This window comes from Bison bison, unplaced genomic scaffold (assembly GCF_000754665.1).
Source record: "Bison bison bison isolate TAMUID 2011002044 unplaced genomic scaffold, Bison_UMD1.0 scf7180017864192, whole genome shotgun sequence".
Lineage (NCBI taxonomy): Eukaryota > Metazoa > Chordata > Mammalia > Artiodactyla > Bovidae > Bison > Bison bison.
Genome location: NW_011494764.1, coordinates 2,588,820 through 2,611,723, shown reverse-complemented (window position 1 = coordinate 2,611,723; position 22,904 = coordinate 2,588,820). Strand labels below are relative to the sequence as shown.

Below are 22,904 nucleotides of genomic sequence, written 5' to 3'. Positions count from 1 at the left end.
AGCAATTATCCTTCAACTAGAAATAATTTTTTTTTTAATGGGAGGGCAGAAGAAGTGTCCAACTAATATCATAATTAACCTTAAGCTATTCAATGCTAATCAAATCAATGAAGATACATTTTAGGAACTTAGACATGTAAAATGTGACATGGATTTTGTTATGAAAATTATAATACTATGTACCTCAAGTGTTTCATTTAAGAAAGTTTCAAGTTGGAGTTAGACAGAAGCAGTTACTTGTTCTGGGTGCCTCAGACATGACTCTAAATCACTCTCTTCCACATTCTTTTTTCTCTCAAGACCTGTGGCTAGAGAAATGGAGGGATAAGAGCTCATAAAAATGTAGGGGTTATGAGCCTATTGAAAATGATGAGAATTAATACTATGCCTCTTCTGGAGACTTTTGGTCCTCTGGCTTTGATCCCTTGGCTTATAACCACATTTCTCTCTCTCTTAAGAGTCACCATACTCATGGAAATCCTACATGTATCCTTCAATTCTTTTAATTTCCTTTTACCCCTGACTTACTCTCAGTATATTTCTTTAAATATCTGTGTGTGAGTATAATATGTGTGTATAAATATTTAAAGAATATATGTTTATATATATATAGACAGATAACAGAGAAGGCAATGGCATCCCACTCCAGTACTCTTGCCTGGAGGAGGAGGAGGAGGAGCCTGGTAGGCTGTAGTCCATGGGGTTGCTAGGAGTTGGACACGACTGAGCGTCTTCACTTTCACTCTTCACTTTCATGCATTGGAGAAGGAAATGGCAACCCACTCCAGTGTTCTTGCCTGGAGAATCCCAGGGATGGGGGAGCCTGGTGGCTGCTGTCTCTGGGGTCGCACAGAGTCGGACATGACTGAAGTGACTTAGCAGCGGCAGCAGCAGCAGACAGATAAGGATGGATGAAAGGAGTTGTGTGAGTGGAGTAGGAATCTGGCATAAAGGAATGGAATTGTATTCAGGGTCAAGACAGGATCACTGTGTGCTCCTACTCCTCCAGTGAGCTTGTGACTTTGGCTAGATATTTATCCTAAGTCTTGGCTTCCTCACTGAAAAAGACAGAGATATTGGCACTAACTCAGAAAGTAGTTTTGCAAATAAAAAGTAACTTAGCATTACTCAATTCAGTCGCTCAGTTGTGTCCGACTCTTTGTGACCCCATGGACTGCAGCATGCCCAACTTCCCTGTCCATCACCAACTCTCGGAGCTTACTCAGACTCATGTCCATCGAGTCAGTGATGCCATCCAATCATCTCATCCTCTGTGGTCCCCTTCTCCTCCTGCCTTCAATCTCTCCCAGCATAAAAGTCTTTTCTAATGAGTTGGCTCTTTGCATCAGGTGGCCAAAGTATTGGAGTTTCAGCTTCAGCATCAGTCCTTCCAATGAATATTCAGCACTGATTTCCATCAGGATTGACCAGTTTGATATCCTTGCAGTTTAAGGGATGCTCAAGAGTCTTCCAACAACACAGCTCAAAAGCATTAATTCTTTGGCGCTCAGCCTTCTTTATGATCCAGCTCTCAAATCCGTACATGATGACTGGGAAAACCATACTTTGACTATACAGACCTGTGTCGACAAAGTAATGGCTCTGCTTTTTAATACGCTGTCTAGGTTGCTCATAGCTTTTCTTCCAAGGAGGAAGAATCTTTTAATTTCATGCTGCAGTCACCATTCACACTGATTTTGGAGCCCAAGAAAATAAAGTCTGTCACTGTTCCATTGTTTCCTCATCTATTTGCCATGAAGTGATGGGACCAGATGCCATGGTCTTAGTTTTTTGAACGTTGAGTTTTAAGCCAGCATTTTCACTCTCCTCTTTCAATTTCATTGAGAGGCTGTTTAGTTCCTCTTTGTTTTCTGCCATAAGAGTGGTGTCATCTTCATATTTGAGGTTATTGATATTTCTCATGGCAATCTTGATACCAACTTGTGCTTCATCCAGCCCAGCATTACTCATGATGTATGTACTCTGCATATAAGTTAAATAAACACAGTGACAATATACAGCCTTGATATACTCCTTTCTGAGTTTGAAATCAGTCTGTTGTTCCATCTGCATTTCTGTTCCTTCTTGACCTGCATACAGATTTTTTTAGGAGGCAGATCAGGTGGTCTCATATTTCCATCTCTTGTAGAATTTTCTGCAGTGTGTTGTGATCCACACAGTCAAAGGATTTGGCATATTTAATGAAGCAGAAGTCGATGTTTTTCTGGAATTCTTTTGCTTTTTCTGTGATCCAGCAGATATTAACAATTTGATCCCTAGTTCCTTTACCTTTTCTAAATCCAGTTTGTATATCTGGAAGTTCTCAGTTCATGTACTGTTGAGGCCTAACTTGGAGAATTTTGAGAATTTGAGCATTACTTTGCTAGCATGTGAGATGAGTGCAGTTGTGCAGTATTTTGAACTTTCTTTGGGATTGGAATGAAAACTGACCTTTCCAGTCCTGTGGCCTTTGCTGAGTTTTCCAAATTAGCTGGCATATTGAGTGTAGGACTTTCATAGCATCATCCTTTAGGATTTGAAATAGCTCAGCTGGAATCTCATCACCTGCATTAGCTTTGTTCATAGTGATGCTTCCTAAAACCCTGTTGACTTTGCACTCCAGGATGTCTGGCTCTAGGTGAGTGATCACACCATCATGGTTATCTGGGTCATTAAGATCTTTTTTGTGTAGTTCTTCTGTGTGTTCTTGCCAGTTCTCCTTAAAATCTTTTGCTTTTGTTAGGTCCATACCATTTCTGTCCTTTATTGTCCCCATATTTGCATGAAATGTTCCCTTGGTATCTCTAATTTTCTTGATGAGATCTCTGCTCTTTCGCATTCTGTCATTTTCCTCTATTTCTTTGCATTGATCACTTCAGAAAGCTTTCATATCTCTCCTTGCTATTCTTTGGAACTCTGCATTCAGATGGGTATATCTTTCCTTTTCTCCTTTGCCTTTCATTTTTCTTCTTTTCTCAGCAATTTGTAAGGCCTCCTCAACAACCATTTTGCCTTTTTGCATTTCTTTTTCTTGGGGATGGTTTTGATCTCTGCCTCCTGTACAATGTTGGGAATCTCCATCCATAGTTCTTCAGGCACTGTATTAGATCTAATCCCTTGAAACTGTTTGTCACTTCCATTGTGTAGTCGTAAGGGATTTCATTTAGGTCATACCTGAATGGCCTAGTGGTTTTCCCCACTTTCTTCAGTTTAAGTCTGTATTTTGCAATAAGGAGTTCATGATCTGAGCCACAGTCAGCTCCCGGTCTTATTTTTGCTAACTGTGTAGAGCTTCTCCATCTTCAACTACAAGGAATATAGAAAGAAAGAAAGTGAAGTCGCTTAGTTGTGTCCGACTCTGCGACCCTGTGGACTGTAGCCCCCCAGGTTCCTCTGTCCGTGGGATTCTCCAGGCAAGAATACTGGAGTGGGTTGCCATTTCCTTCTCCAGGGGATCTTCCCAACCCGCGGATCGAACCTGGGTCTCCTGCATTGCAGGTAGACACTTTATCCTCTGAGCCACCAGGGAAGCCCATAAAGCTGTTGACCATGTAGTGATGTCCAGGTGTAGAGTCGCCTCTTGTGTTGTTAGAAGAGGGTGTTTGGTATGACCAGTGCTTTCTCTTGGCCAAACTCTGTTAGCCTTTGCCCTGATTCATTTTGTATTCCAAGGCAAACTTTCTTATTACTCCACTTATCTGTTGACCTCCTTCTTTTGCATTCCAATCCGTTGTGATGAAAAGAACATATTTTTTGGTGTTAATTCTAGAAGGTCTTGTAGGTCATCATAGAACCATTCAGCTTCAGCTTCTTAGGCATTAGCGGCTGGGGCATAGACTTGGATTACTGTGATACTGAATGGTTTGCCTTGGAAATAGAGTCTTTCCGTCATTTTTGAGATTGCACTCAAGTACTGCAATTAGGTCCCTTTTGTTAACTGTTAGGGCTACTCCTTTTTTTCTAAGGAATTCTTGCCCAGAGTAGTTAGATATAATGGTCATCTGAATTCAATTTGTCCATTCCAGTCCATTTAGTTCACATTACATTCCTAGGATTTATTTATTTTATAAATGGAAACTTCTACCTTTTTACCACACCATTTTCTTCTTAATTATTGATCTTCTGAAGGAGGTATCTACTTCATGAATTCTTGCCCTTTGTGTGCTTTGGTGTTTGAGTAAAGACAAAAATTAATTTTTGTTTTTGGGAATTGTTGGATGGAATATGCCTTTAACTTTCATTATTATGTGTTTCTACACTTCCTTCCTTCTTTTTATAGAGACAGTAACATGGAAACTTACATTGCTCTATGTTAAATAGATAGCCAATGGGAATTTGCTGTATGACTCAGGGAACTCAAACAGCAGCTCTGTATCAGCATAGAGGTATGGGATGGCGAGGAAGATGGGATGGAGGTTCAAGAGGGAGGGGACATATGTATACCTGTAGCTGATTCCTGTTGATGTTTGACAGAAAACAACAAAATTCAGTAAAGCAATTACCCTTCAATTAAAAAATAATTTTTAAAAAAATTATCAGATTTGCCTTAGTTTAAAGAAAAAGGACTCATCATTTAAATCTTTACTCTGAAACTATTTTCAAAACATATTTTTGTTTGGGAGAAAATAAAATTTGATCAATTTAATTTTTGTACTAAGTTTATAACAGAGGCCTCTTGCTGAAAGTGGAAAAGGAGAGTAGAAAAGTTGGCTTAAAACTGAGCGCTCAAAAACCTAAGATCATGGCATCTAGTCCCATCACTTCATGGCAAATAGATGGGGAAACAGTGGAAACAGTGACAGACTTTATTTTGGGGGCTCCAAAATCACTGCAGATTGTGACTGCAGCCATGAAATTAAGGACGCTTGCTCCTTGGAAGAAAAGCTATAACCAACCTAGACAGCATATTGAAAAGCAGAGACATCACTTTGCCAACAAAGGTCTGTCTAGTCAAAGCTATGGTTTTTCCAGTAGTCATGTATGGATGTGAGAGTTGGACCATAAAGATAGCTGAGCACCAAAGAATTGATGCTTTTGATCTGTGGTGTTGGAGAAGACTCTTGAGAGTCCCTTGGGCTGCAAGGAGATCAAACCAGTCAACCCTAAAGGAAATCAGTCCTGAATATGCATTGGAAGGACTGATGTTGAAGCTGAAACTCTAATACTTTGGCTACCTGATGCGAAGAACTGACTCATTTGAAAAGCCCCTGATGCTGGGAAAGATTGAAGGCAGGATGAGAAGGGGATGACATAAGGTGAGATGGTTGGATGACATCACCAACTTGATGGACATGAGTTTGAGCAAGCTCTGAGAGTTGGTGATGAACAGGGAAACCTGGCATGCTGCAGGCCACAGGGTTGCAAAAAGTTGGACACAGTGATCAACTGAACTGAACTGAGCATTTAGAAATTTATTCGTATTTGACCATATATGTAGTGATATATAAATGGATATAGTGATATATAGATATTTGACAGTACTTAAATAAATCATAATTTATACTTAGCAGATGTCACAGACATCAGCAACATTTTTGTGATTCTTGAGTCTGAGTCTCAGCTCTGTTCTTCTAAAACCCTAAGAATTAACACTCAGGTTCATCTCCCTCTATAGCCTGAAAATTCCTTTAAGAATATGTGAGTAGGATTTCCTCCGGTGAGAGGGGTTGCTGGAATCTATTGTTTGGCCAGTAAGTAAAAGTTGGCTATTTACAGGCCCACTTCCACCACAGCCATAGTAGAGAGGGGCAGTTTCCATCAGTAAAAGTCATTTCTGCAGAATATGTCTCTAGGCTGTGCCAAAGAGCTATAGGACAGCCTATAATGCTGAACTAGATAAGAAAGTTTCCTGATCATGGTGATGTGGTTTTATTTCCAGGAGAATAGATAAGGTCATGTATGGTACATATACTGATCAGTTTCATCTTGGTTTATCTTTGAGGATAGTATGCGCATTAGATCAGGTTCAGAGAAATGGCTAATGATGGGAAAAAAGGCCTGGGCAGTACTTTAAATCATTTCACTTTCAATTGAAAATAAAGGGATCATCTTATGGTCATGTTACCTACCAGGTTTCTTGGCCTCCTTAATCAATAGGAATTGATCATAAACCAGACAAGAAATTCAGGCAAGGCTTTTCTGGGTTCCCTACTGCAGCAGGGAGGAGCAAGAACAAGTAACATGTTCCCTTGCTCACTCGCTGTGGGGCCTCAAACTGGTTCTTTATATGTGGTTACGTTAGAGGTGTGTCCAGGGATCAGGCCTGAGGGGTGACTTAGGTGGTTTACCTACCCCTTTGGTGGTGGTGTCTGCAGGGAGCATGCATTCAGTGCCCTAATCTTGCTCCAAGCTCTTCAGAAGTAGCAGTTGGGTTTCTTGGTTTCTTTGTGTCTTTTGTCCAGAATTTATCCCAGTTGTTTGTGCACAGTTATTTTTAGTCTCTTATAGTTATTTTGTGTTTTGTTGCTTGAGGAGATTTTTGTCCAGGTGCCAGCACTGCAGCATAGGTCCCAGGTCCCAGCCTGTTTTAGTTTAGATGCCACCTTGGTCATAGGTACCATCTCAGAAGTGTTTGTTGTGGTCATGGAGGCCTGAATAGATGGTTTAGTACACTGGAACCACTGGAACTCAAGTCAGGTTGAATCATTGTGTAATGTGTATAGTAGAAAACAATTAGAGAAACTCAGTTTTGAAGTAAAGTTTGAACTGTCAGTCTTAAACTATGGTCTTTAAATAGAGTCAGGATATTATAGCATAGTTTTAATTTCAGGAAGTGAAAGATGAAAATAAAATATCCCAAGTTAATCAGATACTAGGGAGTTTACATATATATATATATATATATATATAAGCATCCTTTCATATTCCTGTCTTTAACTGGAAAGATCAAGAGACTGACAAATTGAGCTGAGGTCAGAATCTCAGAGGTGATGATTAAAAAGACTGCTCGTATTATGTGGAGTGTTCAAAGCAATACCGACATACCTAGCTTCCTTTGAAATTTGCAGGCCTAAAATTAATGTGTCTGATAATTTAAAGTAGGTGATAATTGATTCCATATGTAGACCTCCTTGGTGAGTTTTTTAAAAATTTGTTTCTGAATAGAAATAGATGCTCATGGTTTTTTAGGTGAATTTTATTCTTCTGTAAATCCAGGCCATATACCTAAAAGCTGTGGTGCTATTTTTAAATGACAATCAAATAATATCGTTTAATAGCCTTTGATCTTAGTGTAAAAATGTGGTTGCATTATGGATTATTTTTCCTTTCACACACATTTCTTAGAGGCTGGCAGATGAAGAGGTCTGAACAAGTGCTTTGGTGAATGTAGATAAACGATTTATTCCTGACTAGAAAATAGAACCCTGGAGAAGGAAATGGCAACCCACTCCAGTACTGTTGCCTGGAGAATTCCATGGACAGAGGAGACTGGCAGGCTACAATCCATGGGGTTGCAAGAGTCGGACACGACTTAGCAACTAAAGAGAGAGAGAGAGAATAGAAATTGGCTGTTTATATGAATCAAATGATGACAAGAATTGCCAAATTTGCCATTTCACTTCCTTACTTATAAATTATCCTACTTAGATTGCATCTTTAAAAAAATTCAATTCAAGGTAGACTGATTTGACATGGAATTAACTTTATTTATCAGCCTAAGGATAAATAAACCCCATTCTTTTGTATATTCATTTGACTCCCAACGTCTCATACACATTTATTTCTCTATACTTTTGTTCTAACTGCTCTACTTGCTCCCCTTGGCCCCCAAATTCAGATCGTGGTTCTGGTCCTCACCTTTTGCATGAAGTACCCCAAGCTTGCTGTGTTGTTTTCTGCTGTAAACTTTAGCGTTTGTTCACTCACCTGGTACTTAGTCATGTATTGCCATGTGCAGTGCTATTTTGTTTGGTATTCATCTGATTTACGGCTGTATGTCACCTGGGTGAGCTCCTTGGTATCAGAGGTCGCGTTCTGTCTCGTGCCCTCAAAGCAGAGGGCACATTACTCTTGACAGTGGCAGCTACTGCATGAAGGATTGTTGGACTCAATTTTGACAGTAGGGATGAAAAGTAGGGACTTGGAAATAATAGAAAGACAGTTTAACATTGATCTGGTTGAGAGACAGCCTCATTCATTCCTTGTTCATTTATTGTCAGAGTTAAGAGAAATTTAAGAAATAATATTAGGATTGAGAAATCGTTTTGGTTTGTGAGCTAATACTGTGTACATTTTCCTGTTAACCCATATTCATACACAGAGTGAGTGTGATATTTGGTTCTAGGAGCTAGATTTGTATTTCAGTCAGTGTATTTTATCTTCACGGCAAATGCATCTTTGAAATTGGTGAGCAAGGTAATGAAGCAACATAAAATTTGTGATAGCGTTCTTCCTCTTCTCATGTTTTTTTCTGAGTATTCTCTTATAATGGAAGCAGTCTCTGTGTTCCAATTTCATTCTCTGTGTTTTCAAAATATCTAGGTTCTTAATAAAAGGACAAAGCCATGTTTACTTAACTGCTGTACTATTGAAGATGGAAAGCACTAATGGCTAAGGAGTAAATTTTTTTTAACTTGGTTAGGAGACCAGTTACCATTTTTGTTACACTTGGTTTTTTTATTAAAGCTTTTGGTTCTTATGTTCACTTGGTTTTTTTTATTCAGGTTTTTGGTTCTTACTTGAAAGATAATTTTTAGTGTGGGAAATTACCTAATGTAGAACTTAAGATGAAGGCTTATGTGTCAGAGACTTAATTTTGAACCTTTGTTTCTGTTATACTAAGATTTAGCATCATTTTCAGTAAAATGAGGACACTAATGTCCACATAAGGAGATTAAACGAGATAATCCATGTGAAGCACAAAACACATTGCCTTACACATAGTGAATAACGGCAAGTATTATGTACATTTTTATTTGAGATTCTTCTGTCTTCATATTTTAATCAAGTAGTTTTTATATCGGAAATTCTAGATACCTAAATTCATTTAGTTTGATCATTCTTTGTTAGGTCTGTACAATTCAGATTTTGTGAATCCAAATTAGTTCTTAATTCCTTGTTACAAGTGTTAGCTAAACTATTTTTTATTTTTATTAAAAGAAATATCCTTTATTAGTTATCTGGTAATAAATACATTTTGGTTTATAAGAAAACTGACAGGATGGGGAAAATATAATGTGGATTCTGGAGCCATACTGCCTGGTTTTGCATCCCATTTTTTCCTTTCATATAAATATTCTATTGAGCATATAAAAAAAAATAATAACACTTATTTTTTATAATTATAAAAGTAGTATATTATTGCAAGAAATCTGAGAAATACTTGATGGTATTTAAAAAATTAAAATCTTCTGTAATGCCACTCTCAAATGCAACCAATGTTAATATTTTTGTAAACTTTTCTTTGCTTGTCTTTGTATTTTTAATTTTATTATTTTTGTAAATTAAGGTAAGATTGATTTATAATGTGAAATTTAGTTCAGTCAGATTGCCCAGTTGTCTACAAGTTCTTTTATGTTAATATAGGACAATTTTTTTCTCTCTTATTCCAGGGCTGTTCTTGGTCAGTTATATTTGTGGATATCGATGCCCACAATCGCAACCGGCAGACTTTGTGCTCATTGTTACCCAGAGAATCAAGATCTCATGTGAGATATTTTTATAATAATATGAACCGTTGTTTATGATTGTTGTGTAGTTTTTTTCTTTATCCAAGAAAGTGCTCCAAAGTGTTGGAGGTTGGTAGAAGAGGTAAGAAGAGAGAGTGTTGCCACTCACTACTCTGGCCTGTGGAGATCGTGTTCAGGAAGTGAGCAGAGCTGAGGAGAAAGCTGCTCTGTTCTTTCAGTTTTTGTAGAGCTGTAGAGAACTATATATGTATTTTTTCTTTTTGAGGAAGTAGTAACATTATACCAAAATGAATTTTTTTTTGGTCATGTTTATTATATATTAGAAATGTAGAAAGATATTTTTCATAAGTTAAATTTCTATTGAATAGAATTGCTTTCCTTATTTCTTTTCTCTCATTCTACTCACCTTTTTCTTTATCTGATAAACTCTTATATGCCTATATAGTACCTGATTGCCAATTTTTGTAGGGATTATTCAGGGCTCTATTCTTGAAAACACCCCAAATGGAATAATTTAGTTATTTTAAGATAACTATTTTATAGAAGTAATAGAAGATTATGATAGACAAATAGAGTTTACAAACAAGCAAATAATAAGAATATATCCACTCATTTTCCACTATTCAATTATAACCTTAGGGTGATACATTTGGATTTGTATGTATTTTTATATACACATGTAATACTTTTATTTTATAAAACTGGAGGAATATTATTCATAATGCTTGATAACCTGTTTCTTTGAATGGACAAGTTTCTGTGTAGTAACCATTTCTATAATATAAATTTTATTGGCTGCTACTTTACTCAGCCAATTGTTGGACATTTAGATTGTTTTCTGGTTTTCACTATTCTGAACAAATTGTTATGACAAACTAGTTGTAATGATTAATTATTGGTGAAAATTTTTACACAGTGATGTAATATACTAAAATTTGAGTCCAGTGTTGAACCTTGAAAATACTTCTTATAACTGCATGAAGTTTTATCTCCTTTGTAAGGTTCACTAAACCATGCCATATAAACACCTGTCTGTCCCTTGAAGCACAGCAGTCTCACTGTCAGTTAGATAACCTTCGTGGCTTTTCATCTCTGTGGTTCTTCTTGGGCTGTGCTGATCATATCACTATAGGCACTTCTATTCCCTTCTTTGTCTTCTTGCCCCTAGAACACAGATGCTGCCCTGCTCCCCTGCATCAGTTATCCTGCGTTTGCTTTGGATGATGAAGTTCTCTTTAGCCAGACGCTTGATAAAGTGATTAGAAAATTAAAAGGAAAATATGGATTTAAGCGTTTCTTGAGAGATGGATATAGAACATCATTGGAAGATCCCAACAGACGCTACTACAAACCAGCTGAAATTAAGGTATCAAAAATATTCCATATCAGATAGCATAACAGAATGATCAAAAAACACTGTTTCAGGAGATAGACTTCTTGGCTTTGAGTTATGGCTCTGCCACTAATTAGCTGTCTGACCTTGGGCAAGTTAATTAACCTCTCTGTATATAATATTGTTCATTGGTAAAAATAATGTTAGTACCTATATTATGGAGGTTTTATAAGAATTAAATCAATGAATGTATATAAAAGTATTTAGAACTGTGCTTGGCGCGTAGTAAACTCTTGATAAACATTAGTGTGAAGGCCCATTTGCTCATACTGGGCCATGCTGATTCATTGAGTGAGTAATTTTTCTTTTGAGCTTTCAAATTTTGCCTGCCTACTATACCATTTGTCTAAGATAATAGAAAATATCTATTTGTGATCTAATTTTCAATCTGTTAAGCAGATGCTCTTTTTCTATTTCACTTATTCACTTCCCTCTAAAATACACTCCTCTAAACGTTTAGTTTTAAAGATTTTGTATTTCAAACACATATACAGTAGTAACTGCCTGCTACTTCAGTAAAAGACCCTTGGGGAGTCCGTTTCTTAAATACTTGCCAAATGTCCTCTGATCCCTCATCCATCATTTTCCATTGAGAACATGGACAAGTTCTCAAAGAATGAAGATATTTCAAGATGGGAGATTCTATTGCATGAGTGTAGCCTCAAGCCTCAAATATCTCAGAGTAAATCACTTTCCTTTTTTTCCTCCACCGCCACCAAAGTGAGGCTTCCCCAACGATAAAGAATCCGTCTGCAATGCAGGAGACATGGGAGACGCAGGTTTGATCCCTGGGTTGGGAAGATCCCCTGGAGAAGGAAATGGCAACCCACTCCAGCATTCTTGTTTGGGAAATCCCAGGACAGGGGAACCTGTTGGGCTACAGTCCATGGGGTAGCAAAGAGTCAGAAACGACTGACGTGACTGAGCATGCATACATACCCTACATCTGCGTTTATTCTAGCTGTTTTTAAGCTTCCCAGAAGATTATAAAACCTCCCAGAAAAGTAAGCATCCATTCACATTGCTGAAGACTATGCTTTCATGGGGTAGGTTGAAAATCATTAAAAAGAAAAAAAAACTCCAAACCCCTCCCTACCTGCCTCCTGTTGCCTCTGTCTTTGTTGTCACTTCTAAAGAGCATGGTATGTTCTAGTTGTGGACTAGTTGAGCTAGTCCTAGTTGGACTTCAGCTTTCATTACTTTTTCTTTGCTTGTTCCAGGAAAACAGAATTGCTGTTAGTTTCTTTAACAAACATTGCCCTTTAATGCATCTCTAGTTTGTTCTGCTCTTTTTTCTTTGTGGAGTTCCTGTAGCTCATCTCCCCAGAGAAACTCATCAAGCATTAACTGAAGCATTTCCTTTCCTATAAACCCTTTCCTGACACCCTGGGCAGGCTCAGATGCTTCACGCTCTTGACTCTTGATATATACCATACATAGACATTTTGTAATGTGCTGCAGTTGTTTTATTTACATGCCTGTTTCTCCACTAGGGCAGATTTTCTATCTTTTTATATCCATAGCCCTCTGTTTAGTGATGCCTGGCATTACTAAGTACTAAGTAAATATTACTGAATGAATGACTACTGTGTGATGGATTAATAAATGAATGAGTTTTTGAATAATAAGAATTCTGAGAAATTTTTTTTTTAAAGAAGTACTTATAAAATCAGTCCAGTTTTTTTATTACAAGAAACTTTCCTATGATGCAAGTGTTCTAATTAATGTCATTGTTCTAATATAATTGTTCATGAAATTTTTAATGTTTTATTTTCTGTTTTAGCTGTTTGATGGCATTGAATGTGAATTTCCCATATTTTTCCTTTACATGATGATTGATGGTGAGTTTTTCTCCTGAAATTTAAACTGTAGGATATAAGTAGTTTAAAGAAGAGCAGAAATAAAGTATGACTCCTTTCAGCTAGCAAAATAGACTGCACTTAGTGATGTTAACATTTTTATATGCTATTCTGCTTTCTGAGTTAATGTTAAATCATTTAAGGCTTCCCTAGTGGCTCAGATGGTAAAGACTCTGCCTGCAATGCAGGAAACCTGGGTTCGATCCCTGGATTGGGAAGATCCCCTGGAGAATAAAATGGCAATCTACTCCAATATTCTTTCCTGGAAAATCCCATGAACAGAGGAGCCTGGAGGGCTATACAGTCCATGGGGTCTCAAAGAGTCAGACACAACTGAGTGACTGACACTTTCACTTTCACTTACCCTTCTGCTTTCTGAGTTAATGTTAAATCATTTAAGGAATTTAAAAAATATTTGAAATATTTTAAAAATGATATAAATATATTTTCATCTTTACAAATAATTTTTATGCATAGGAATTATGAACAGTGCAATTTATGACATTGTGAGTGTCTGTCTATAATATTTACACTGAAGAACAGAGAAATTGCAATTAAAATTCAATTTTTAGTTCTAAATGCTAACATGATCTTCTAAAATCAGTGTCCCAGAAAACTATCATATATATTTATTTGCTTTACCTTTTTCCATTTTATTATTTACATATAAAATTACCAAAATAATTCCAATTGGGGTAATTTTTCTAAGGCAAAATTTCTGTGGTGCTTATTGAGCTCAAATGCTATTGGATTTTATATTTTACATTTTAGGTGTTTTTAGAGGCAATCCCAAGCAAGTAAAAGAGTATCAGGATCTTCTGACTCCAGTACTTCATCACACCACAGAAGGTATAGTTGGGATGCTTTTTCAAGACAGTCTTTCTACCAATGTTTCCTTAATGTTCCTTTGAAGTATATAAATGATTGCCTTTTAAACAAAACAGTATATATTCAATTGAAAAAATGAATGGGACTGCAAATGGATTAGAATGAATAATCTCTTAACTTGTTTAATAAACTTGTTTTTTATAAAAGGAGCTCATTAGACAAAAGATGGAGATGGAGATGAATTTTACGAGGTCATGGCTATAGTTACTACCCAATGGTTTGCCAGGTGCGCAGGGTTCTTCATATGTTACCTACTGTGAAACTCCTTCACTGTATGTAATATGATGATAATAAAAAGTGACTAATTTTTATCCATGTCACCAGAAATACTTTGTTCACAAATGCTGCCCCCTTTAGAGGGCCACTTAGGGAGGCTCCGCTCTGGCCTAACAGTCCTACCACTGCCAAGAGTATTTTGGCCTCCTCTTTGGAGATTTTTTCAGGGCTTTTTACACATTATTTTGAAATAAATGTCTGCCATAGTTCTAAATGTCATTCTTTGATAATGGATTTACTATTTTAGAAATGGTCAGAAGGTCCAGGCTTATGAGTAATGTATTGGTTTCAGTTAAGCACTAGCAGGGACCATAAAGGAACATAAGTGATTTTTCTGTATGAATCAAAAACTAATTCTCAAAAAAAATTCCAAAGGAAAAGTTCCAGATATCTTTGGTGTTTGGATGGATTATTAAAATAACAACATCTGGAACTTCAAAATTGTGGTGTGTTGATTAAAAAAATGGATGGTCTTGCAGACATGATGCAAAAACTGGCAATCACAGCAGTAGGCCCCATTCCTGTCTTACATGAAGTTTATGATATTCTTCGGGGTTTTCCACAAATATCTTAGAGTCATTATATTATGTGCTCACCCTTTAAGATATTTATAATGTTAAGGTAGTAAAATGATTATGGAAAACATTGAATTTCAAATAAATATTAATGTTTAAAACAAGTTATTTTTGTCTTTATGCTCCAAATAACCTCTAGTCCAATGTGAGACATAATGTAATGAATGTTGTAATGAATATATTTAAAATCCCTGAATCAGGTCTTTTAGTATTCAGTGAAAAATCATTGATGCATTGAGGTAATAGTTTGTGTATCACACTTAGGCTTCATCCTATTGAAAGGGTGATGTTGAAACTATTCTCTGTGTTTCTTAGACCTTTTTACTGGTTTTAGACAGAGGTATCACTGTTGATTGGTTCATGAATAGAGAAGCAAATTTTACAGAAATCTGTGCAGTATTATTAGAAAAATTAAGTTCACTGTGGGCTGATGATACAAGAAGTCTTCTGTAGCACTATTAGAAAGTTGGTTTTCCCCCTATTGAAATCATCCACAGAGATTCTAGTCTTAAATCACTTTTAGTTTCTACCAAAAAATGTTTTTAAATGGGTTGGTCATGGGAGGAAGATGGATTTTTTTCTCTTCAATGATACTGAATGGTAAATAATGGGCTTAATGTTTAAAATGGGGATTTCTTTGCTCTCAGCAATTGCTCGGGGTTATAATTCTTCACTTAAGATTATATAGTATCTCATTTGTAAAGCTTCCACAGACTAATCCTATTACAAATAGCTTCTTCTGTAGCTCTAAATATTTGCATACTTTATATTTATTGATTCACTTAAAGGTGTTAAATGTTGTTAGAAGAGATTATGTACAACTTATATTATAAGTTGACTAACTTATAACATATGCTGTTCCAATTAAAGTAAAGAAACTTTTCCCACATTATTGACTGAGAATTTCTGAAAAGAGTCAAATTTTCCTATATTCTATTGGACAACCTTTCTGTCTTTGAAGGGAAAATTTGGGGAGGACACTGATTTTGTTATACTTTAAATACTTATTTTTTAAATTCCATAGGTTATCCTGTCATACCAAAGTACTATTATGTGCCAGCTGATTTTGTAGAGCATGAAAAAAGAAACCCTGGTAGTCAGAAGCGATTCCCTAGCAACTGTGGCCGTGATGGAAAACTGTTTCTTTGGGGACAAGCCCTTTATGTCATTGCAAAACTCCTGGGTAAGTGAAGAAGACTGGGAATTTTATTTTTTTCCCTTATCAAGATTTTAGAAATAAGTATGTCTTTGTTGGCATTTTCTTTTGGATTTGGGTGGTGTATCATGCTGTTAAGAGGCCTTGTTAAGAGGGAGTTTTTTTTTTTAATTGGTGGAAAATTGCTTTACAATGTTATGTTGGTTTTTGCTGTACAACACAAATCAGTCATAATTATATATGATGGCACTAGTGGTAAAGAACCTACCTGCCAGTGCAGGAGACATAACATGCAGATTGGATCCCTGGGTGGGGAAGATCCCCTGGAGGAGGGTGTGGCAACTCACGCCAGTATTCTTGCCTGGAGAATTCCATGGACAGAGGAGTCTGGGAGTTTACAGTCCATGGGGTCACATAGAGTCAGACACAAGTGAAGCAACTTAGCACACACCCACCCCTCTCTCTTGAGCCTCCCTCGCCTCCCCCATCTCACCCCTTTAGGTCAGCATACAGGACCAAGCTGGGCTCCCTGTGTTGTATAGCAACTTCCCACTGTTTTACTCATGCTAGTTTACCTGTGTCAGTGCTTCTTTCTCAGTTTGTCACACTCTCACCTTCCTCTGCTGTGTCCACAAGTCCATTCTCTACTAGGTCCATCAGTACCGTTTTTCTAGATTTCATATATACACATTAATATACTTGTTTTTCTCTTTCTGACTGACTTCAGTCTGTATCAGAGGCTCTAGGTTCATCCATCTCACTACAACTGACTCATTTGTTCTTTTAAATGGCTGAGTAATATTCCATCGTATACATGTACCACATCTTCTTTATCCATTCATCTGTTGATGGACATCTAGGTTGCTTCCATGTCCTGGCTAGTGTAAATATTGCTGCACTAAAGAGTGAGGCACATGGGTCTTTTAGAATTGTGGTTTTCTCAGGGTATATGCCCAGTACTGGGATTGCTGGGTCATATGGTAGATTTACTCCTAGTTTTTTAAGGAATTTTCCTACTGCTTTCCATAATGGCTATGTCAGTTTACATTCCCACCCAACAGTGCAGGAAGTTCCCTTTTCTTCACATCCTCTACAGCATTTATTCTCTGTGGGGTTTTTTTTGATGTTGGCCATTCTGACTGGTGTGAGGTATTACCTCATTGTAATTTTGATTTGGATTTCTCTAACAATGGGTGATGTTGACCATCTTTTCATGTGTTTACTGGCCATCTGCACGTCTTCTTTGAAAAAATATCTGTTTATGTCTTCTGTCCATTTTTGATTAGATTATTTGTTTTTCTGATATTCAGCTGTATGAGCTGCTTATATATTTTTGAGATCTTTGTCACTTGCTTCATTTGCAATTATTTGCTTGAATTATGAGGGTTGTCTTTTCATCTTGTGTATAGTTTCCTTTGCTGTGCAAAAGCTTTTAAGTTTAATTAAGTCCCGTTTGTTTATTTTTGTTTTTATTTCCATTAATCTAGGAGGTGGGTCAGAGAGAATCTTCTTGCCTATGTTTTCCTCTAAAAATAAAAGTGAAAGTCACTCAGTCATGTCCAGCTCTTTGCAACCCCGTAAACTGTACAGTCCATGGAATTCTCCAGGCCAGAATACTAGAGTTGGAAGCCTTTCCCTTCTCCAGGGTATCTTCCCAACCCAGTGATTGAACCCAGGTCTCCTGCATTGCAGGCAGGTTCTTTACCAGTTGAGCCACAAGGGAAGCCCAAGAATACTGGAGTGGGTAGCCTAGCCCTTCTCCAGCAGATCTTCCTGACCCAGAAATTGAACCCAGGTCTCCTGCATTGCAGGCAGATTCTTTGCCAACTGAACTATCAGGGAAGAACTATATAGTTTCTGGCCTTGCATTTAAATCTTTAATCTATTTTGACTTTATTTTTGTGTATGGTGTTAGGAAGTGTTCTGATTTCAGTCTATTACATGTAGCTGTCCAGTTCTTCCAGCACCACTTATTGAAGAGGATGTCTTTTTTCCATTGTAAACTCTTGACTCATTTGTCAAAAATAAGATAGTCATAGGTGCATCAGTTTATCTCTATGCTTTCTATCTTGTTTCATCCATCTGTATTTCTGTATTTGTGCCAGTACCATACTATCTTGATGACTATAGCTTTGTAGTATAGCTTGAAGTCAGAAAGGTTGATTCTTCCAGCTCTCTTTTTCTCTTTCAGGATTGCTTTGGCTATTCAGTCTTTTATGTTTCCATACAAATTGTGAATTTTTTTGTTCTAGTTCCGTGAAAAATACCATTGGTGGTTTGATAGGGATTACATTGAATTTGTAGATTGCTTTGAGCAGCATAGTCATTTTGACAATATCGATTCTTCCAGTTCAAGAATACAGTATATCTCTCCATCTATTTGTGTTGTCCTTGATTTCTTTCATTATTGTCTTATAGTGTCCTATATGCAGCTTTTTTGTCTCCCTTGGTAGGTTTATTGTAGGCATTTGATTCTTTTTGTTGCAGTGGTGAATGGGATTATTTCCTGAATTTCTCTTTCTGACTTTTCATTGTTAATGTATAGGAACGCAAGGGATTTCCATGTATCAATTGTATATCCTGAAACTTTACTAAATTCATTGATTAACTCTAGTAGTTTTTTTGGTGACATTTTTTAGGGTTTTCTATGTATAGAAAAACATCTATACATGTATAAAAAATATATTAAAAAATCTATGTATAGATGTTTGTCATCTGCAACCAGTGAGAGTTTTACTTCTTTTTTTCCACTCTGGGCTCCTTTTATATCTTTTTCTTTGCTCAGTGCCTTGGCTAGGACTTCCAAAACTATATTGAATAATAGTGGTGAGAGTGGGCACCCTTGTCTTGTTCCTGATCTTAGAGATTAACCCTTTCACTTTTTCACCAGGGAGAATAATGTTTGCTGTGGGTTTATTGTATATAGCCTTTATTAAGTTGAGGTAGGTTCCTTCTATGCCAATTTTCTGGAGAGTTTTTATTGTATATGGATCTTCAATTTTGTTGAAAGGTTTCTCTGTATCTGTTGAGATGATCATATGGTTTTTAATCTTTTAATTTGTTAATGTGATTTATCACATTGATTGAGTTACACATATTGAAGAATCCTTATATCCCTGGAGTCAACCCCACTTGATCATGGTGTATGATTCTTTTAATGTGTTGTTGGATTCTGTTTGCTAGAACTTTGTTGAGGATTTTTGTATGTATGGTCATCAGTGATATTGGCATGTAATTTTCTTTTTTTGGTGAAATCTTTGTCTGGTTTTGGTATCAAGGGACGGTGGCCTTATAGAATGAGTTTGGGAGTTTTCATCTTGGAGTTTCTTATCGTGTAAAAGTATATTAATATGTCTATTGCACTGAATGACGATGGACATTTTCTGGGAAGAAAATCAAATAGGTGTGTGGGTACCACTATGATCATTTAGGCGCTGCATTTAGCTTACTGTATAGGTTCCTAGCAGAAGGCTATGGAAACTTGTAGTCTCTTTTGTAAATGTAATACAATTCTGACTTAGTATAACAACCATGCTTGGTCATAGCTCTATCATCCACTTTGCAAAAGAAATCAGGTATATCAAAGTTCTCTTCTTTCCAATAAATACATGTTGGCAGTTTACTCAGTAAGGGGGAGGCATAATGGGGCCATTCTTCATAATCTTTTGAAGAATTATTTTTCAGCTTGTCCTAAAACTTTAGCTTAAGCATCTTTGGACACATTGAAATGAAGGTTAATTTAATGAACACAGAAAGGCTTTATGCATCTGCCTGTGCCATTCCTTGATAAAATTTTTAACATTATTAGTGTTTCCATTAAAAAGGTGATCATATTAGTCAGAATTCTTTTATGGCAAACAGTCTGTGAAGCAGGCTGATTGTAAACACCTGCACCAGAAGAAACGCTTACTGCGTCAAACACTGTTATTGTCTCTGCTGTTCTTAGCATTACTGCCTAAAACCTGAATTTCTTGGTGCTATAAGAGTAATCATCTTGGTTTCTTTTTTTACATTCCACTAGGGGAAAATATTTCAAAGTCCAGATTCCCGATTTAAGCTTTACACAAATGATATATTGAAGAAGAAAATGGGAACCCACTCCTGTATTCTTGCCTTGGAAATCCCGCAGACAGGGAAGCCTGGTCAACTACTGTCCGTGGGATTACAAAGAGTCGGACATGACTTAGTGACTGAGCATGCATGCAAAAAATGATATTATAGGAGCAAACAGAAGCTAACCAAAGAAGAGAAAATTAAGTTATTGCTGTTTTCAGTTTGCTCATTTCCTAACTGTATTTTCTGGGTCTCCATATTTACTTAATGCTAATTTAAGAGCCTGTTAAAAACTGTTCTTCTCTAAAGGGACAGTTCTTTGATAAGGAATTGATATTATTTATACAGATTTTGCTATGAGTTTCTGAAAGAAAAAAAAATCTACACATGAAAAAAAAATCTATACATGAAGTAGTTTTCTTAGAATCAAGTCAAGTTGCTAAGGTTGTCTCTAGTTAGAATTTTATTTCCATCTTATTATCATGAATACAAAGGAGCCTTGTTGATATTAAGCTAAATAAAACATATTTTGGAAGAGGAATAGTAAACCTAAGACAAGAATTTTAACATCAGAATCGTAAGTTTCTGTATACTATACTTGGAAATTACATGTGAGCATGATGAAATTTTCCTGTGAATATGAGACTGAAAACTGGTACCTGGCTATAATTTGAGATCTACACTGCCTTCATCCTGCTTTTTGCTATATATCCAGCCTGGGATGGATACAGCTAGAAAGATTGCTGTTTGAGCAGAGTCTCAGGACAAAAGTAAGAAGGCTAATTAATTGGGAATATAGAATTGACCATACTCTACATAAGCAGATTGAGCTTTAAAAATAAAGAGGATTGAAAATATCAATCAGTAAAAAAAATTGGACTTTCATTATTCCAAAATAAATGTATTAAATGTAGACAGGTTTTGAATGGAGATAGCATTTTCTTCTGTTAAGATCAGAGTGAACAGAAATAGTCCAGGTCATGCCTTTATCTCTGTTTCATGACCATTTTGAAAAAGAAAATCTTTAAAGAAATAGTCAATTTCTCTTTTTCCTGCTGTACTTCTAAAAAGGCAGTAGAGAACCTGCAAAAGTGGTGTTGCAAACTACGAAACCACATTCTTATCTCCTGCTAAAAAAAAAGAGATGCTGCATATTAATTAGCACTCTGACCTAGCTCTGTGTCATCTGGTTAACAACTCAGTGGTTAAAATGAGTAAGATCTCGGAAGATTGAATCATTTAGTTGCTCTTGACTGTTGTATTCTTGCCCCTCCCTGTGCCCTCGCTAAGAACCATCCAGTTTCTATGGATGTTAAGATCCCAGCCACCACATTTACGAACAAAGTCTTATTTATTTATTAAAGGACCCTCAGTTGGATATCTGCTTAACAATATTTTGTGGGCAATTAATTGGAATTATGGAAATAATAGAACATAAACCTTTAAAACCTTTAAAAATATTCTATAATATATGGCCTTCACTAATTCAGGTGAAATTTAATATTTTGCTCTATGTATACCTTAATGATGGAGAAGGAAATGGCAACCCACTCTAGTACTCTTGCCTGGAAAATTCCATGAATGGAGGAGTCTGGTAGGCTACAGTCCATGTGTTCGCAAAGAGTCAGACACGACTGAGTGACTTCACTTTCTTTCTTTCTTTAGTTCCTTTTGGAGAGGGAAATGGCAACCCACTCCAGTGTTCTTGTTTGGAGAATCCCATGGATGGAGGGGCCTGGTGGGCTACAGTTCATGGGGTTGCAGAGGGTTGGACACGACTAAGCAACTAACACACACATACCTTAATGAATAATATACAACAAAGCTACGTGACTTTTATTTCACTGTTAGAGCAGAAAGACTCATTATGCTATTTCCTGGCCCAAGACCTGAACTACCCACTGTGTTCTTAGAAAATAGTTAATTATTACAGTAATTTTTTTATTTTTAGACTTTTAGAAAATCAATGTTTGCCATGAAATAGGTAAATGAACCACAAACATGTTGTTTTAAACCAAATAAAATGTTATTTCAGATATAACATTTGACTTGTCTTAGAATAAAATAATCATTAGTTATACCTTTAATTTTTGTTTACATTTGAAAGTTTAGAAAATGTTCATATGAGTCTGTAGAAAGCCATGTACTTTTTTGAGTTTTTTTGCATAAATAACCTTGAGAATATTTATCACATAAGAGTCATTTGAAAATCATGATCTTTAGATTGAAAATTTTTTGAGGTTAAACTAGAATAATGTAAGATAACATACAGTTAATGATAACTTTAAAACTTCCCCAAAACCATTATTTAACTGTAATATATTTTCTTACTCAATATTTTTTAAAGAGAAACTAACATATCAGTTGTTTAGCCTTGAAAAAAAAGCCTGACCTCCAGACTTGAGCTTGTGTTTTTAATAAATAATAGCCCCCCTCCCCTTATCCATGAGTATGCATTCTATGACCCACTCCCCTGTGGATACCTGAAACCATGGGTGGTACCAAATGCTCTATGTACTATGTTTTTCTCTATACATAGCTATGATAAAGTCTAATGTATAAATTAAGCATAGTAAGAGGTTAGCAACAATAGCTAATGATAAAAAAGAATAATTTTATAATTTATAATCAGATCAGATCAGTCGCTCAGTCATGTCCGACTCTTTGCAACCCCATGAATCGCAGCACGCCAGGCCTCCCTGTCCATCACCAACTCCTGGAGTTCACTGAGACCCACGGCCATCGAGTCAGTGATGCCATCCAGCCATCTCATCCTCTGTCATCCCCTTCTCCTCCTGCCCGCAATCCCTCCCAGCATCAGGGTCTTTTCCAATGAATCAACTCTTCGCATGAGGTGCCCAAAGTACTGGAGTTTCAGCTTTAGCATCATTCCTTCCAAAGAAATCCCAGGGCTGATCTCCTTCAGAATGGACTGGTTGGATCTCCTTGCAGTCCAAGGGACTCTCAAGAGTCTTCTCCAACACCACAGTTCAAAAGCATCAATTCTTCAGCGCTCAGCCTTCTTCACAGTCCAACTCTCACATCCATACATGACCACAGGAAAAACCATAGCCT

At 36.7% G+C, this 22,904-nt stretch overlaps 1 protein-coding gene across 2 annotated transcripts in view; it reads left to right on the top strand.

The window, feature by feature from the left end:
• PHKB (phosphorylase kinase, beta) overlaps nucleotides 1-22,904 on the top strand; it is a 227,871-nt gene that overhangs the window by 107,043 nt on the left and 97,924 nt on the right. For both annotated transcript variants that reach the window (XM_010843901.1, XM_010843902.1), the window contains exons 9-13: nucleotides 9,552-9,647; nucleotides 10,798-10,995; nucleotides 12,806-12,863; nucleotides 13,653-13,730; nucleotides 15,645-15,803. In XM_010843901.1, the coding sequence (XP_010842203.1) occupies nucleotides 9,552-9,647; nucleotides 10,798-10,995; nucleotides 12,806-12,863; nucleotides 13,653-13,730; nucleotides 15,645-15,803 (589 nt within the window). The remainder of the gene's footprint in view (nucleotides 1-9,551; nucleotides 9,648-10,797; nucleotides 10,996-12,805; nucleotides 12,864-13,652; nucleotides 13,731-15,644; nucleotides 15,804-22,904) is intronic.